The 18498-nt window shown below is 40.6% G+C and overlaps 1 protein-coding gene across 1 annotated transcript; it reads right to left on the bottom strand.

Moving 5' to 3' along the window:
- Positions 1 to 5921: 5921 nt before the first annotated feature.
- Positions 5922 to 8490, bottom strand: egr2b (early growth response 2b). The gene is made up of 2 exons (XM_028568142.1): positions 8089 to 8490; positions 5922 to 7750 (listed from the first exon to the last, which is right to left on the bottom strand). The coding sequence occupies exons 1-2, from the start codon at positions 8249 to 8251 to the stop codon at positions 6579 to 6581; spliced, it is 1335 nt and encodes a 444-aa protein (XP_028423943.1). The 5' UTR covers positions 8252 to 8490; the 3' UTR covers positions 5922 to 6578.
- Positions 8491 to 18498: the final 10008 nt, after the last annotated feature.

Consider the following 18498-nt stretch of genomic DNA (forward strand, 5'->3'; position numbering starts at 1 on the left):
CAGATCTAGGAATGAATTTGTTAACTATAACTCCTCCTGTGGGCACCCAGAAGTGAAGGCTGTTGTACTGTATAAACAGATAATGAATGACAATATAGTAAAAACACAAATAATGTAAATATGTCTTCATAGAAGAAGTTATAATTGTTGACAAATACAGTACCTTAAGACAGTGGTTTTTAAAGTGGGGTCCCCAGCAAAAAGCAGAAAACCCCCCCACTATAATTCCATCCATTAACACAATAGTTTATATCGACGACGTTTCATTTACGGGATAGTTCCCGTGCCGCCGGATGACGCCCTCATTTTCGGCCGGATGTCCCTCACCTTCCACTGTCTTTGTGTTGGCGTTCTAAACTCCGGTCGCTTCAGAAAACATCCTCAGCGCTAGAACCAACACATTATATTAACCTTTTGAGTAAAATTCACACACTCTACAGCCATTTTAATTCCAGAACTCGCCTCCAGAGTTTCTTCCCGAGACTATTTAGCAGAGTCACCATACCTGTGTCTGGCGTTTAGCACCACCCAAGACGATCGTGATTGGTTTAAAGAAATGCCAATAAAGCAGAGCACTTTTCTCCCATCCCGGAATGCTGTGTAGACTAGCCAGACCCTCCTCCGCAGCGCTGTGGAGGAAGGTCTGGTAATGCCAGACTACTGTAATAACACAATCAGTCCTTCCAGAAAAATGCTGATTTTTTTTGTGATTTTTGCAGGGGCAAAAATCCTTGATTATGCGGCATGTTTTCTTAAAAAATGTGATGGAATATGCTGGATATTTATGCAATTTTATGCGATGAAATTGCAGGAACTTACAAAAATTGCAGGAACTTGCAAAAATTGCGGGAACTTGCAAAAATTGCGGGAACTTGCAAAAACTGCGGTTTGAGGAAAAAGAGAAAAAAAAAGTGATTCGATGACATAATTACGTCACTTCATAACGTTCCGATGACATAATTACGTCACTTCATAATGTTCCCATGGCAACAGGGGAAAATGGCTGCTCTTGTGTGAAGTAAATGCAACATTTTTCAACTTTCTGCTAAAATATATGTGACTTGTTGGCAACGAAAATGGGGGATTATGAAATCATGCAAGCCCTGCATATTTTGCGCGGAAATCGGAAATGTATGCGGCGAAAGTGCGGCGTAATTGAACAAATGCGGCCCCTGCATAAATATGCAGGCTTTGGCTGATTATGCATTGAATTATGTTATCGCATAATCACGTTTTTCTGGAGGGACTGGTATAATATATAGCGGTTTTGGTCATGGGTTTCATACACTTTATGAAAGAAAAAAATCCGATAAGATGGGGGATTCTGGGATAAATCTGGTAACACTTTACTTAAAGGTATCTACATAAGAGTGACATAACACTGTCATGAACACATGACACAGTCATGACACATAAACCCTAACCATAACCATAACTTGTCATGACAAAAACAGAATTAACTAAAAGAAGCGTTATGTCATAAACGTTTGACATGTTTATAATGTTTATGACATGTTCATGACAGTGTCATGTCACTCTTATGTAGATGCCTTCAAGTAAAGTGTAACCCAAAATCTTATCAAAAGGGGGTCCATGGTCTAATTTGTGTCAGTTTAGGGGTCCTTGACATGAAAACATTTGGCAACCACTGTATTATGGAACTGTACTTACAACTACATTATAGTGTTATCATCCATTTATTAAATGTTTGTTTACCGCTCATAAAAGCTAAATACGGAGGGTTAAAGTACAGTTTCAGTGAGGATAGGAGGGGGTGAAGAACAGTGAGGTTCTTTGTGCAGCTCATGATGACTCTCTACAGTATTGGTCATTTGTTCTTGTGGTCAAGTTGGCGTCAGAAGAGTAAAGATGTTACAGATTACTGCAGGCTTCATGCAGCTTCTGAAAAAATAAAAAATAAAACCCACTGAGCCCGCTGAGAAATGTGCTGGTTCAAATCAAACAAGATTAACATCTCTTTAATCTGGGTGTCCAGCGCAGGGCCAGGTCTAAGACACGTTTAGGCTACCTCTTTTAGAAAACTACACCTTCCAACAACTCCAAAGCTACTTTATATATACTCTAGACACTTTTGGTATTGAAGGTTTAAAAAGGAACTACCAAAAAAAGTCAATGGTACGCTTATCAAAAGGCTATATTTTGGTCATTGTCCTTCAGCTGACATCCAACTCACAATAGGAAACATCTGTGCTCAGCTGTGTCAGTCAATCAAAAGGAGCCTGATTACAAACAGCAAGACAATAACACCACTAATATGTGAAATAAAAATAAAAATAAAAAAACTAACACTAAAAATTTGACACTACATCTAAAAATCTCCTAATTACAAAATTAATGAATAGAAAAAAAACTAGACAGGAAATGCAAAGTCTTGGGCTGGAAATAGATTTATTTCTATTGTACGCTATGGGACTTCACACATTGGCCCAATCCCAAAGTCCGGACTCACAGACTCACGGACTTTGGTGCGCGTTCTCGCAAAATTCGTAAGGGCTTAGGGTTGTCCCAATGTCGAATTTCAAAGGGCGTGAGGGTTTGAGTACACACTTACCGAGCCCTTTCCGTGAGTCTGCATCGATGCAGACTTCACCAAAGGGAATTACCCACAGTTCAAAGCGTTGTGACGTTTACCGCGGAGACCGTATGGAAATCCGGAAATTACAAAGGTAAACAACAGCACGACACACGGCCACGGAACAGACCAACCTGTTGTCCAGCTTGTAAAACAAGAGTTTGGAATCAGGCCGCCGTCTCCTGGGCCTTGGCCGTGTGGAAAGCAACAAACTTAAAATGAAGATTCTCAAACCGGCAAGTGTCAGCAACATCTTTGTTATTAAACGTCGCCAAGGTAACATGTGATCTCCTGAAGTGCTGTCCCAATCCCATTTATACCTATCTGAGCCCATGTGGCCTCACACACTCACTCACTTAGTACCTGAGATCACTTAAGTCTGTGAGTCTTTAGTCCTTAGTCCTCAGGGCTCACTTTGGGATTGGGCCAATAATGACCATCTGTGGTTCTATACAGACGTTGCTTCATACAGGTTTCAATTGGGTTGTTGCTTGTTACTGCTCTTACGGTTATCTTGGAATGGTTTGAATTATGGGATTGATGGCTCACTGAATGACTGCATGTAAAACCTCAACGGTAACCAACCTCACCACAGTTTGTCTGCTGCAAAACGTGTTTCACATTAACATGACACTGCTTTAGTATTCAGGGTTGCCCAGAGAGCACTTGCAAGATAGGGTTAAGGAGCTAGGGTGTAGGAAAGCAATAGCTACTACGAGCCTTCAATAGTAGACAGTGGCAGTGACTTCTGTTCATCCTGGATTCTGCTCTGCTTGACTGCCAAGTGACTGCAGATAACTGAACATGAAAAGTAAATGAAACACCTTAAAATGACACCATATTGTTCATAAAGACTTAAATATATATATATATATATATATATTCCTCTAACCTGTAGTACTGTAAAGGAGGAGGGTTCAGTTTTTTTTAGGTTGAGGTTCTATTGTCATGGTTCAACGGTAAGAATGCACTAGACACAGAAAATTTAGTCCATTCAATAAAGATTTATTTCCCAAAATGGGCAATGCAAATGATAACGATAACAAGAGACACACATGGATTGGGAAATGTGAAAGAAAACAAATACAAATTAGAATTTAAGTCAATAATCTCATATGTCCATCTTCAAGAAACAAGGATACATAGCTGTCATTTAAAATGAACCTCGTCGTACCAGCTGCCACCCCGTGTGAAGGAGCGTGATTGATAGGGAGTGCTGTCTTAAATAAAGGAATGACCAGGTGAACTCAATCAGGTAATTAGGGCTGACAGAGTGGAAGCAAGAACCAATCAGTGATGAGAAAAGGAGAGGAATGGAAGTGAGGTACAGGAAGTGAGGTAGGCAAAGAAAGCAAGTGCCAATATAAGATGGAAACAGGGATCTTTACTACAAGTATGATTCTATAGTAGCAGTGAGACAGCTCTAATGTAGGCCTACACTGTAGATCTTTGATGGCAATTTACAGCTAAAGTCTCACAAATCTTTTTTTTTAAGATAATTTTTTGGGCTTTGCCGCCTTTATTTGACAGGACAGCTAGGTGAGAAAGGGGAGAGAGAGGGGGAAGACATGCAGGAAGTCATCACAGGTCCGATTCAAACCCTGGACCTCTGCGTCAAGGCATAAACTTCTTGTTATATGTGCGACTGCTCTACCCACTGAGCCAACCCGGCCACACGATACCTTACTGTTTTAATGTTATACAGGATCATACTGTAAATTGCAATGCATTCTGGGAGAAATAATAATATTACAGCACTATCTGGGAATGTTACAGATTACAGGTATTTACTGTTAATACCAATGCATCTTGGGAAAATAAAGGAAAAGGTGGGAAGTACACAGCAGCCAGTTTATTACTGTAAATTCAAATAATACCGTAAGAAACTGTCTATTTACAGTAAAATACCTTAAACTTTAAAAACAGTATGCCAACTGTAAATAGACAGTAGTTTACTGCCGTTTGTTAGTGTAAATTTACGTTGAAAAGTTTTATAGTGTATTTTTTAACCCTAATGTCTAAAGTCATTGTTTGTCCAGTATGACTGATCAACGCAACAGTCTGGGAAAGTGGAATAAATGAACAGCAGAATGACCTTTAATGATGGTTGTTTACAGTTTCAGTGTGAAATGTCATCATAATATCACATATCTAAACATACATCTAAATCATTGCCTACAACAGGCCTTTACTTAATACCTTACAGGAGAGATGTGTCAGAAAAGAGTTCTCGTTCTCTTGTTTTGTTCACTTTAAGGTGAGACACCCCAGGTGAATAGGAAAAATATTTGAAAAATCAGCTGGTTTAAGTTTTAGAATGCTGAACCACTTGTTTCTGTTGAGTTTTAAGAAGCAAATTAAAATACATATAATTCACAATGAAATTGTGCCCTCTGTATTTTATTCTTGGAATCTCCACCTGACAGGAGATTACAAAAACTATAGGCTGATTTGAGTATTTTAGACCCAATATTGTATATGTATAGGCTAAGAAATAAACAGATAAATAAAAAAAACTAAATGAATGACTAAATATATAAAGGATCCAGTATTTCTAAATCAAAAATTGCAATCCTTGCAGTGTTGGGAAGGCCTAAAAACAACATTTATAACTTTATACGTTCATACCTTTAAACTAAATGAATAAAATGTTAAAAATAGAGCGGCTGCATAGGGGGTACTGTACTTAGACTCACCTCAGTAGGCTACTTCTAAAATCCTTACATTTTCTCTGCCTCAATACTGCGGGTTTACAGTGCATCTGTATTATTATATCTACAAGTTTATGTTTATGTCTCTCTTCTTTTAAATATTTAGCATGTTTAGAAACAATCGACCTACAATGTATTTGAAATGGGTGGAAATGTAGACGTGATCATCTTGTCTCTTTTGACGGAGGTCAATGGGTAGTTCCACTGATTTTGCTCAAAGAATAGTTCAGCTCTACGGTCAGTAAAACATATTTATATCACCTTTGACAAAGTGTGCATACCAGATCGCAGCCTGTCTATAACCTTATGTGACACCTAAATAAAAAAATGAGTGGGTGAAAACTCTGAGTCAGAAATGCCATGGGTGACGCAGGGTTGGATTTACCCTATAAAATTTCCAACATCAGCAGCTGCACAAGTCTTTTTTATAAATACAGATAAAAGAATTGTATTCGCCCTTTTAACAAAGCGACGTTTGGGTTCCGTGGAGGCATCTCGGCTGACACCGTTGGCCTCTGTTTGTACTTTAGTTATGAATAATAAACCACACTGATACCGGCTGTGTTTATCACCCCCATATATTTAATAAGTCTCAAAAGACACACCACAACAAAAATGTCAAGTAGGTATGAAATCAACATATTTACACTCCAACATTGTTTTACACATGGACCACAACTGCTTAACACTTGAAGTTAGACGAGACGAAATGTGTACAAAAATAGAATCCAACTTTACATATTAAAGGACAAATATACATTGCATTAGAAGCGTCCTTGAAACCGTCAGTGTACAAAAAGACACACAGCAAGGCACTAAAGGGGAAATACAGTCATCAACAACTATGTTAGAATGAACACTTTGTCAATTCAATAATTTAAAACTGTTTTCTTGCTTCAAAACGTTATTGCAGTTATTTCACATTTAATCGCGCAGGCTGTTGCGCGCAAAATATGTGTTGGCGATAAAAAAAAAAAATTCCCTTTATATTACAACCGCCCTTCTATATTCTTACGAATGAATGGCTATATTTACTTTTATGTTCAGTAGACTTTACAGGCAAAGTGCATTCGTGTCAGTCTCTGGAGCAGGAATTGATGGATGTGCGTAATTGCGCACGACTGCACAGAAGTCCTTGTTCATTTACATCCTGGTGTTTAGGCTGCAATCTTTAGTTCACAACAGTTGTTTAGAATTATTTGTAATAATTTATTTCTTTGAGAGGTTAGTGTACGTCACGCTGCCTTGGTGACAACAACGTCTTCCAGGGAAAACTATGAACAAATCCCGCTGGTTGCGCTGATGGCGCCTGGCCGGTCCACCCCGGAGCTGCTGGACGAGGACGAGGAGGAGACAGTGGAGGACTTCCTCTCCTTCTGCCTCAGGTGGATTTTAGTGTGTCTCTTCCTCTCGTCGCTCCGGGCGAATTTGCGGCCGCAGAAGTCACACGCGAACGGCTTCTCTCCCGTGTGCGTGCGGATGTGCGTGGTAAGGTGGTCGCTGCGGCTGAAGTTGCGCATACAGATGCGGCACTGGAACGGTTTATGTCCCGTGTGGATCCGGATGTGTCTGGTCAGTTCGTCGGAGCGGGAGAACCGCCGGTCGCAGCCCTCCGCCGGACAGGGGTACGGCCGCTCGTGGATAGGTGTCTTGCTGGGTCTGTTCGGGTACTTTCTGGGCCGCAGGATCGGCCTTAGGGGCAGGTTCTGAGGGCTGTAGGCAGAAGGGAGCCTCGGCGGCCCTCCCTCAGAGCCACCACTACCCGGACCCCCCAGCGTAAAGTTCCTGATAGTGTTCAGCGGGGTCAGGGGTGGAGGGACACGGAATGTATCGAGCGGACATGGACCGAACGGTTTCCGATCTTGGATACCTGCCGTGTGCATGTCCCGCTGGCATGCAGGCTGGAAGAAGCCCGAGTAGTCGGGGATGATGGGGAAGAGCCCCGGCGCGTCTGCGCCGCCGGGCTGCTTGGGTGAAGAGTAGGAGGGCGGCGGGTAAGAGGCGATGGGGCAGGTAGAGGTGGACAAAAACGCAGAGGGGTCCTGGTACATCTCCCCGCAGCCAGAGGAGGAGTATGGAGGCGGAGGGGAGTACAGGTGGTGGTGGTGGTGGTGGTCTATCTCTGCCTGGTTCTGAGCCGCCATGGTACAACTCAAATTTCCGCTGGAGAAGTGATTGGGAGATCCTGAGGAAGCCGGGGAGGAGGACGCTGAGGAGGAGGGAGGAGGAGGAGGAGGCGGCGGTTGGGCCACGTTGAAGATGCCCGAGACGATGTTGATCACTCCCTCGGGGTTCCAGTTACCTGGATACTGAGAGTCGATGGAGAACTTCCCCATGTAGGTGAAGGTCTGGTTTCGGTGGGATGCGGACTGAGAGAAGCCGCCGGAGTAGGAGGAGAGGTCCAGAGAGCGCTTCTCTACGCTCATGTCTGCACTCATCAAACCATCTGCGCACACAAACAGAACAGCTCGTTAGTGAGGCAACACAACCTGATTCATTAAGATGTTCACACTAGACAGTAAAGTGGGCTTTAAGTGAGAGAAAGTTGGTGCATCTCTTTTCCATTACGCACGCTTCTATCATCTCACAACATTTTCTTTTAATTATGACAGTCAAAGGCAAACCATTTAGTATTGTGATTATTTTCTGAAGCAGTTTGTAAAATGATTTGGAGCTGTAATTAGCTACTGAAACACTCACATATTTAGACAACTTTTCATACACGAATAAGCCATATGTCTTCAATATACACTCCAAACGTGTCAAACCAGCGTGTCATCTTACCTGCCACATTCATCTGATCGTAATGAGCTCCGAAGTCGGTGTTTGGGAAGAGAGCCACAGAGGTCGGTAAACTGGAGCCGATGTCATCCACCGAGTACACGCTCTCTGGATGCACGAACCCTCCGAGATTCACCGGCACTTTCTCCAAAGTTTTCGCCGTCATTGTGGAGAGAGAAAAAACGAGCGCGTCTGTTCTCTGTTCTTTTCCTTAAAGCTATTTTTTTTTGTTTTTTTTAACAAACTACAGTGTGTGACCCAGCCAAGCGTGGGTCACCACTGCATGTCTTTTGTCTGTCACCGGGTGTGAGAGGATGAGCTCCGTGTAGTCTGGTGCGCTTCATGCGCTCCGGCGATAAAGTCAACACCGTGAACTAACTCTTTTTGGGAACGGGGGCCCGGGCACTAGTATGTTTATATGGGGAACCTTTCGAATGCGGCTGCTACGTCATTACCCAAACATGGAGTGGGAGGGTGATGAGAGCGGAGAGGAAGAGGCGCTGCCGACGCTGATTGGCTGGGAGGCTCCGTGACGATTACAAAGGGAATCACTTGTCAATGGAGAACCCGCTGCTCCAGAGATTAAACGGACCTGTTTTTCCACTCGCTGCAAAACAGAGATAAACTACCATAAAACATCATCCAACAACATATAACACAGTGGGCAAACACAGCTCTCAATTTTTAAAAAGTTTATTTTACATATTGTTAATTTTTGTATTGTATCTTTGATTTAATCGCGTTCTGATATCAAAAGAGGAATTCCGGTTGAGCTTCTCAACCCATAAAAGGTTGAATCCGGTAAGCAGGGGAACGTCCCCCGTACTCCATATTTGGTTTCGATTCCGGAATATATGATCATCGGAAAGTGACGAGTCTTACCGAGCTGAACGAGAGAGAGAGAGACACAGAGAGAGACACAGAGAGAGAGAGAGAGAGAGAGAGAGAGAGAGAGAGAGAGAGAGAGAGAGAGAGAGAGAGAGAGAGAGCCGCCCTGGCATAACCACAATCAAATGAGACGGACAGAGGAGCGGAATTTACTCCTTTGGGTGCGAGAGATCGGCTGCATGGGCTCGGAAACTTCTGTCAGTCTGATTTGACTATGCTCTAGGAAATAATAGATTTGGTTCACTGAGGAGTTAAATATAGCCACTTAGAGATATTTACAGTCAGCGAGGGGAAACCAATATTTATAGAGGCGGCGGTGCCGGGCCATGTGAAATAAACTCACAGAAAACATTAAAATGAATTCTGAAGGTAACAGTGGTCCACATAAATGAGGACACATTGAATTTATTTCTATTAAAAAAACAAAACTAAACAAAAAACGTATAATCCATCAGCATGGTGTCGTTTCATAATAATAGCCTATAATAAAAGTAATAATAGTAATAATAATAATAATAATAATAATAATAATAATAATATATTTTATTTATAGAGAGCTTTTCAACAAAGACACTTTACAATAAAACCAGTACATGAAGCAATAAAAACTGACACATAAAAACCAAGCATATTCAGATTCAAAAACAATTTACTCGGGGAAAAAACTAATACAATATGTGTGAAAAATGGCATAGTGTGTGTGTGTGTGTGTGTGTGTGTGTGTGTGTGTGTGTGTGTGTGTGTGTATGTCATTACTTCATATTTATTAAGGAAATGAAACAAAGCTGTGTCATACCATGTCACAAAGTGGGGATTCAATCAAAATGTGGCCTATGTTTATTTTCACTTGCTGCCATTGCATATACAACCTAATGTTTTCCTCATAAATACACAATTTGTTAAGATGTGTTTGATTCCCGAGAGAATTGTGTGCCCTCCTGTGGCCTCAGTGGGAATTGCGAATTTCTCTTTCTCTTTCTCCCTCTCACTTCAATTCAATTTTAATTCAACTGGCTTTATTGGCATGAAAATAAACGACATGTTTTTACCAAAACAACTCTCTATAACTATTTATAGTCCTGCTCAGTTTGATTTTATAAAAGTCCCTCTGTGGGTGGAGAAAGTGTCTGTGTGTGTGTGTGTGTGTGTGTGTGTGTGTGTGTGTGTGTGTGTCAGGGGTGACATCAAACAATCACGCCTGTCATGTTGCAATCTAAATATAGGTTTATTACTGAGGTTAAGGTGTAAGACTTTTAAAAAGTCAAATGTTATATCCTGTCATATCAGAGGAACCTTTTACTGACCCCACTGCTACATCATGTGGACAATGGAACTAAGAAGGCAAACTATTTTTCAATACATAACATTTTATCACACAATTGCCTTCTTGACATCAGAGGATGGATGGCTAAGAACAACCGGTCCGGACCATATTGCTAATGCTGGTTGACAAACACTAAATTAGCCAAATATTTGACAGCAGAAGACAGAGCACAGTGGATAGACACTGATTGTTTATCCACCTGAGATATTATCTCATCAGTCAGGTAGCACAACATATCCCATTTTTATTCATTGAAGGATGGTCTGGACCGACACCCCCACCTGATGTGTAACTGTCCACTTTGTGCAGAGATATACTTCATTATGGCACAATCCTGCTATCTGTTTTGGACAAATGACAGTATATTCTAACCAGGGGCATTCTAAAGGTATACACATGGTTGGTGATGTATATAAAGATGTTGTGTTTTGTCCAGTGGAGATTGGACTAAACTATTTGGTCTTCAGGGTCAAGAACACTTTAGGATTTGTATTATAAATAAAAAATTGTCAGATTAAACAGCTTCTGAATCCATACAGTATATCATAATGTAACAATCATCTATCTGATCAAAGCCTTTGGCTTTACGGTGGTTAGCTCATGAACCCTGGATGAGGCTATTTTTTTAGTTAGTACTTTTTGGCTGGTTTAGTTGGAAAGAAGATGCTAGCAGCACGGCTCTGGGATGGCAGTGTGGGTCGGTCAGTCGCTCCACCAGTTTTGCCCAAACTGAAATATCTCAACAACTATTTGGATTGCCATGACATTTTGTACAGACATCAACGATCCACAAAGAAATTCATCTTACTGACTTTTGTTTTCCCCTGACTTTTTCTCGTGCGCCAGCAACAGGTTTACATGTTTGTCTTTTACTGAAAAATCTTGAAAACAGTTGGATGGATCGCTAAGAAATGTTGTACAGACATCCAGGCTTTCTAGATGCTGGATGTTCTGACTTTGGTGATCCTCTGACCTTTCTTCTCGTGTCACCAAGATGTTTATATTTGTAGTTCTGAGTGAAACTTTTTTTCATTGGATAGTACAGTTTAGGCATGACAGTAGAGAGAGGTAGGTTCCCCATGTCTCAACATCTTACAGTAACATTAGCATGCTAGCATGTGAGCATGCTGTCGTTAGCATTTAGCTCAAAGCACAGCCTTGCAGTGCCATTAGCATGGCTGTAGACCAGTGATCTTCAACAGGGGTCCCTAGGGGGTCCTCAGAGTCAATGCAGGGGGGCCTCCAAATTCTTGTTAATTTTTGAAAGATTTTCAAAAATTAAAAAGTCTTAACATCAATCCAACATATTAGCAAATAGAAATCCCCACTGCTTACTGGCCTATAGGTAAGTTAGTCACTAAGGCCATACAGTTAATCCTAATGATTCACTGTGCCACATGTATGTTTAACATTAAAACATTATTTATAAAATCATGGCAACAATTATTAGGCTATTTGAATAGTTTAGTATTCTATGCAAAAAAGATGTGTATAAGAAATGTAGGCCGCCCTACAGGTTGTTGTAGGCCCAATTTAATATGCAACTTGATTTTATACCTTTTATGTAGTATAGGATCCCTGCTCCATCTCTCTTTCAGTTATGGGGTCCTTGGCTTAAAATACGTTGAAGACCCCTGTGGTAGACTCATCTTGTATCATTTCCAAACATGTCTTAAGAAAGGCAAAATGTATTATGTTTTAGTGTTACAAAAGATGCATGCATAAATGTGAAGAAATAGCCTGATGTCTCTTACAATACAATGTTAATGTCACTTCATTAATCAAATATGTAAGGTCGTATAGGAGCTGACATTCTGCAAACAGGAGGCCAACATTTCAAAAGTAGGCTATAAGAGAATGCAGTCAGTGATCATCATCTTTATATTTTTCACATCTAAATTTCCATTCAGTTATGGTATGAGTTATTCCCTGAGTTATGTTAGAATGGCTGTATCCATGTTTCTTGAATCTCAGTTTTTTTTTGTGTGACTATATGTTTCTGAAATTGTGTAATTTTACATCTGAGGATCATAGATGACCTTTAACAGCAAACAAGACTAACAGTGAAAATAACGCTATTTTTATATAGTTTTTATTAATGCTTTTTCCCGTGAAGTCACAGAATGATCTACGGCAGGTAGACGGCGCTACAGAGCACACATTCTGACGGGTCACAGGTTTCATTGTAACACAGGAGAAGCCTGTGTTAGTGTATCCAGCCAGGTAAAAGGAAGCAGGAGATGTCTTTATGTAGGCCTAATTGTATTTTAATGTTATTTTAGAAGTTATCTGTTGTAGTTATGGCTGATTCTGGGGCAGGACCATCACAGGAAAGAAGGAAATTAAACAAAGAAGAACAAAAAAATTAAAATGAAAGTCAAAGACGACAGGCAAAACCAAGTCACACTCGGTCAGGCTGTCAACCAATGGAGACAATTACAGGATTGTAAATGATTCAAAACCGACCCTGAATCGGCCCTCAGGTATGTAATATGTCTATTTCAAATAACTTTACAATGCGCAATGAGATTGTACGTCATTAGCCAACATTAAATCACGTCCCCCTTCCATTTAGCGCGGACATTTTATTCCTTTCAGTCCGTGTTTGTGTTGACCTACTATTTTCTTTTCCCTTGTCCTCCTGTACTTGTGTAAAGCGTCCTTGGGTTTTATGAAATGTGCTAAGGGGTCGCTAGAATCAATACAAACTGAAAGTTACATATAGCCACTTTAAATGGTTTTAATGGTTTCAGCGCAATTTCATTTTTGTCTCAAAGCGTAGGCAATCTCTCCTTGATCCACTAGCTGCCTGCCCCCTGGACACACCGTGAAAAAGCCCGGCCTCTGGAGACAACACAGGGGTCGTAAACGTCAAACAAACACTAGGAGCTGTGCACCAAAATATAACAAACCACTTCAGCCAATCACCGACAAGATGGTTGGGGGAGAGGGTGGGGGTTAGTGACAGTTAGGCTACGTTCAGACTGCAGGCCAAAGTGGCCCAAATCCGTCAAGTGACCAGGTCAGGCTTCTTCAGAAGTAGTGTGAACACTCAAATCTAGCCTAGATCGGATTTTTTCAAATCAGATTCAGGCCACCTCCACATGTGGTCCTAAATCCGACCCAGATCGGATTTTTTTCAATGCAGCTGCAGTGTGAACAGCCAAGGCGGATTTGATGTGACTTTTACCTCAAAAACCCTCGCTGCGCCCTCTCTCCCCGCGGGGAGGGGCGGGGCCCCCTGCTTCCAGTGCGGCTGTTAACCGGGGCGGACTGTCCTCATTGTTACCAGAGACTGTTACCCAACCACGCGTCGCATCGCCAGGGCGGCGATCGGCTCACGTAAAAAGGTGATGTCGGCAACCCCCCCACTCCGCCTGTAAACACGGACCAAGGAGTTTAACGCGCTCGCAAGTCGGGGTCACCCCGTGGTGCAAGTGAAAGCCGGCATGTGCCGGCTGAGGTGGGATCCCGGTCCCTCGGGGTCGGGCGCACCACCGGCCCGAGTCGCCGCACCGCCGGGGAGGTGGAGCGTGTGCGAGGGCGAAGCCAGAGTGGTGGAGGCCCGTAGCGGTCCTGACGTGTCACACAGACCTCTGTAGTGAAGCTGCAGCCATAACCCCGCAAATTTGTCTCTCTTTCTCTTCAGTCTTCTCCTCCTCAGCACCTGCGCATGGCTGCCATTACACAAACATTTTAATACAAAATAAATAAATAAAAGCTGAATAATTAAAAATGCTGACTTCCTCCATAACCTCCCTAACTTTAGTGCAACAGTGCTGCGTCTGATGTCATTGTTATTGTTCTTTTGCGCATGCGGGTCAGTTCAAAACCGCAAACAGTTCACACTGGAATCTGATATAGGCCACATTTTAAAAGGTAATATGAACAGCCAAACAAAAAATCGGATCTGAACAAAAATCAGGCATTAAGACTTGCGGTGTGAACGTAGCCTTAGTCAGTTAGTCATGACAGTTACGGAAACATGGGGGGAGGGGCGAGCTTGCTCTGTTTTGTTGAATTTACTTGGAACGCCAACAGAAGTGACCATGCAAGAACTCATAGAGCACCTTTAATCATTTTATTTGACGACTGTAACCTGCTTTTTTGTTTTGGTCTGATATCATATAGTGATGATTTTCTTCTTTCTTTTCTGTCATTTTACCTTTTAAACCTTTCATTGTGTTTTACTCACAAAATACCCAATGAAAGCTATTTTTAGCCGTTTTAGACTTCTGCTTTCTTCAGAGGACTTACTAAACTTACTAATGCTGTTTCACTGTTACTACTACTGTTTAACTATCACCTTCACCATCACTGCTACTACTGCTTGTGTTTTATACTTGTCTACTGATACTAGTAGGCCACCAAATAATCATAAAAATAATGAAAGTGAAAGAAGGGCACTGATATATCATCAATTCTGTTCAATCCTGTAGTTACATGTCTTTACATCGAACACTAGGTGTGACTAATGAGACAGCTGTTTAAATAGCTTCAGAGTGTCACATTCACACACACATCCTTCACATTAATCAACGCACTAGTCAATAAACCCTGTCAATAACAGCTCTATTCATTTAACACATGCCGTAAAGCTGTCTGTGTGTTTGTGTGCGTGTGTTTTTCAGATTGTGTTATCAAAAGGTGGATAAGAAGTGGAAAAGAAAAAGAAAAGATGTCCTTTTCACTGTTTCATCGTAGTACAGTGGAGGCTGAGTGAAATAATGTGGGGCATATTGTGTAAACACAGTTATACCAGAGCATATTAACACCTGTCAAAAAGGATTTTTATTATAATAATATATTTTTATTTTTATTTCTATTTCTTTTTAATTTCACCTTTATTTTACCAGGACTATTCCCATTGAGATTAAGAATCTCTTTTACAAGGGAGTCCTGGCAGTGACAGCAGCATAAAAAAGTTTCACATAAACATGAAAGATGTTTGATAATTGAATGATCAGAGTTCAGTAACAGTACAATGTACATTGAGTGATCGAATAGTCCTTAATCCTGTTTTTATACTGTAATCTTCCATGTTATATATAACAAATAATAAAAAATAAAATGATGTAGTTTAAGGTGGCTCTAGTAGCACATAACAAGATTAGGGAGCAAAAACTTTAAAAGCATGGAGAAGCTGGTTATGGTGATCGTCCTCTACATTTAAAAATAGAACTAAAAGCTGGTGTCTATGAATAGACCAAAGAGTAAGGGATGTCCCACAACATTACAAGATATTTCAAATGAATCCCAGTGCAACTGTGATTCGCTGAATAAAGGTGTGTAGAGTCATATTTTGCTGAAGTCTAATCATGTCACTTTCAGTTCACTTACAGTTTCAGAAAGTTAAAAAAAAATTTGGATAGCCCCCCAAATTCCAACATTGGTGTGAGGAGAAAAGGTTTAAAATGATGTTTGACATAGTTTGAAGCAAATGCCTTTAGGCTAGGACAGGGGTGTCAAACTCATTTTAGTTCATGGGCCACATACCCCTACTTTGAACCAAATACAAACTACATCTGAGGCTGGGGATGGAGGGGAAAGTGAATGTGCCATGGTAGCTACACTGCTACCATGGCTAAAGGTTATGGATCTCAACATAAGCGAGACTGTCTTCTCCTGATTACTTCTTGAAAATTCACCAGAGTCTGACGTCATAATCATCTATAATTATCAGACATGAGAAAGTTATGTCATCACTTATATTTGACATCAACCCATAACAGTTATTGTTACCTACTGCAGCAGCAACCCAGGGAAAATCCCTGTACTGTCCCTAAAATATACCTACTGTAATGTGACTGATTGCGTGCCTGTGGTTGTCAGTGGTTGATCAAGATAGATTGGAGGAACAGATGCTTTTATAATATTATTATAGAGACTGATAGTGCGCCTGTGTCAACAATTAGTTTACAGTAGTGACCCTAGATTAGATTAAATATATTTCATTCGTTCGACTGATTTTAAACCAAATATCAGAATCTCTTAGATTTTATCTAATGATCACCAGAACATAGTTTGGGTCATATTTAATTCACAAGCTCAATCATTTTTAATCTTAAGAAAACAAAGCCTTTACTAACACCCAGCATAATTATGTCATTATCAGGTCATAACATAATATTAAGGGCTATCTGGGCTTCAGTACAAAACAGAATCTATGCTGCTTTTAAGTGATTTAAGACCCAGTGAGGATATAGGTTTCTGACAATAGAGCATCATGGTTATCTTCCTCAAAATACACAATAATTCACTTTCAAGCATTCCTACTCAGGTTATACTGCCATGAGTTTAATGTGAGAGAGTAAACAATTATTTCCTTGTCCGTTTAATTGTTACAGACATCAAGAAAAAAACCCACAATGGATACAGTTTGCTTTTGTAGCCCACATACTTTCTCTGTGTGGGAGTACAGCAAAATGTGTGTGTTAACGTGTGTTAGTGGGGTAGAGAGAGACGATGAGTGTGCAACTGTCAAAGTGAGAAAGCCTAAATTTGGTTTAAATTTAAATCCGACCCATCTTCAAGTGACAGAACAGCAAACAACAGTGGCTGCCCCCACATATACATTGTTGACTTTCAATGCCCATATATGGACCACTGAAAGGCTTATTAAGGATGCCCCACTTATAATGTCATATTAAATATCAGCTATCAGCCAGTCAGTATGTTCCTCCCAAACCAGTGTTCCACAAAACAGCCTGAAAACTTGACATGACATTTGATTTGAAGCCTCCGTGACTGCCTATAAATACATTTCTTCATTTACTGTACGGCTGACATGTATTGTAAAGATCCGCTATTCAGCTGTCACCCAGCCTGAAACCTAAGTGGCTGCTTGAACAAAATATTGAAAACACTTGAAATGGGTCAAAAATGTAACCAACACAGAGAATGAGCAAGCATCACGCCATTCATTACTTGTTAGCTGTGGGTACAAGAGACCATGCAGAGCTGTGAGGGGATGCAAACTCTAGCCTCCCTCACAAAAGTTGAATGCAGTACATTACACGACCATCCAACCTCCACCCCAGCCTCCACACCCCTACTTCCCGCTTTGCTACATAAAAGGGTACAATAACCCCATAAAAAAATGTCTCATCCTCTGGGGACCATGAATATCAGCAGCAAATCTCTAGGCAATACAGCCAGTAGTGTCAAGATATCTTGCTCTAGACAATTATTGGATAGACAGACTGATCAGCCTGCCAGTAAGAATATAGAAGTTGCACTTTCGAAAGAAGTCCATAAATTAATTGCAATTAGTTTGGGTCATATGCACTTTCATTGAACATTTTCATATATTGAAATATTTTCAATAATATATTGGTATTTATATTTGAAAAGATAGATTTATCTAGCCTCAAAATACTTAAATATTCTGAACAAGAGTGTTTTGGATGTTCACATTGCCTCTCCTCAAGTCAACCCCATGAACTTTGTGTGGACCAACTACCAAAAGTTTATTTTTATTTTGTGGGACAGCACCTCCCCCACATCACTCCTACGTAACTTCCATTATTCCTGTCATGGCACTACATACTATCTATTATAGCAATCTAAAATATCGTGACATACAGTACATTACAATAGAAAATGTATCCTTTCAGAGGATATTTTGAGATGTTTGATTAGTTTTTTGAGATGTTTTGTCAAGATTCCCACACTGATTTGATCGATTAACAATTTATATGGCTCCGAAGGTTACATCCGTTGTATATGGTGTTTGTATTTCACCTCCATTTTAAAATGAAGGTAAAATGAGATAAAGTGACCCCTTTGGAACATAGCCCCAGAAAAAAAAGAAGTTCAGTATTAGAAAAGTGTGCAGAATAGATTTCTTTATTTAGATTTCTTTATTTAAAAGGGACAACGTACATTGATTAACATAAGGGCAGAGTACAGGCAGATTTTCATCTGCAGTCCCTAGAATAGTAGTTAAAGCAGTAGTTCCACATTGTGGGATTAGAAGATCAATATCAAGTCTTGGTGTTAAGCACAGAGCTTGAGTCAGGATGAGAGTGCCAACTAAAAAAACAGCATCCATGTTTTGAAACATGCAAAATCCCCCCAAAAAACTACTGACTCATTATCCCAAAGTGCCCATATACCTGATTCATGAGATTGATTTTAATCTTCTTATCTTACTCTCGGAAAAAAGAAAATTATTTTTTCTTGAACTATTCCTTAAAGAA

Source organism: Perca flavescens, chromosome 21 (assembly GCF_004354835.1).
Source record: "Perca flavescens isolate YP-PL-M2 chromosome 21, PFLA_1.0, whole genome shotgun sequence".
NCBI classification, from domain to species: Eukaryota; Metazoa; Chordata; class Actinopteri; order Perciformes; family Percidae; genus Perca; species Perca flavescens.

Bases quoted from the DNA above. Each gene is read 5' to 3' on its own strand.
- egr2b (XM_028568142.1), bottom strand. From the start codon at position 8,251: ATGACGGCGAAAACTTTGGAGAAAGTGCCGGTGAATCTCGGAGGGTTC. The intron at 7,751-8,088 runs GTAAGATGACAC...TTGTGTGCGCAG, and splicing joins CGATCAGATGAATGTGGCAG to ATGGTTTGATGAGTGCAGAC.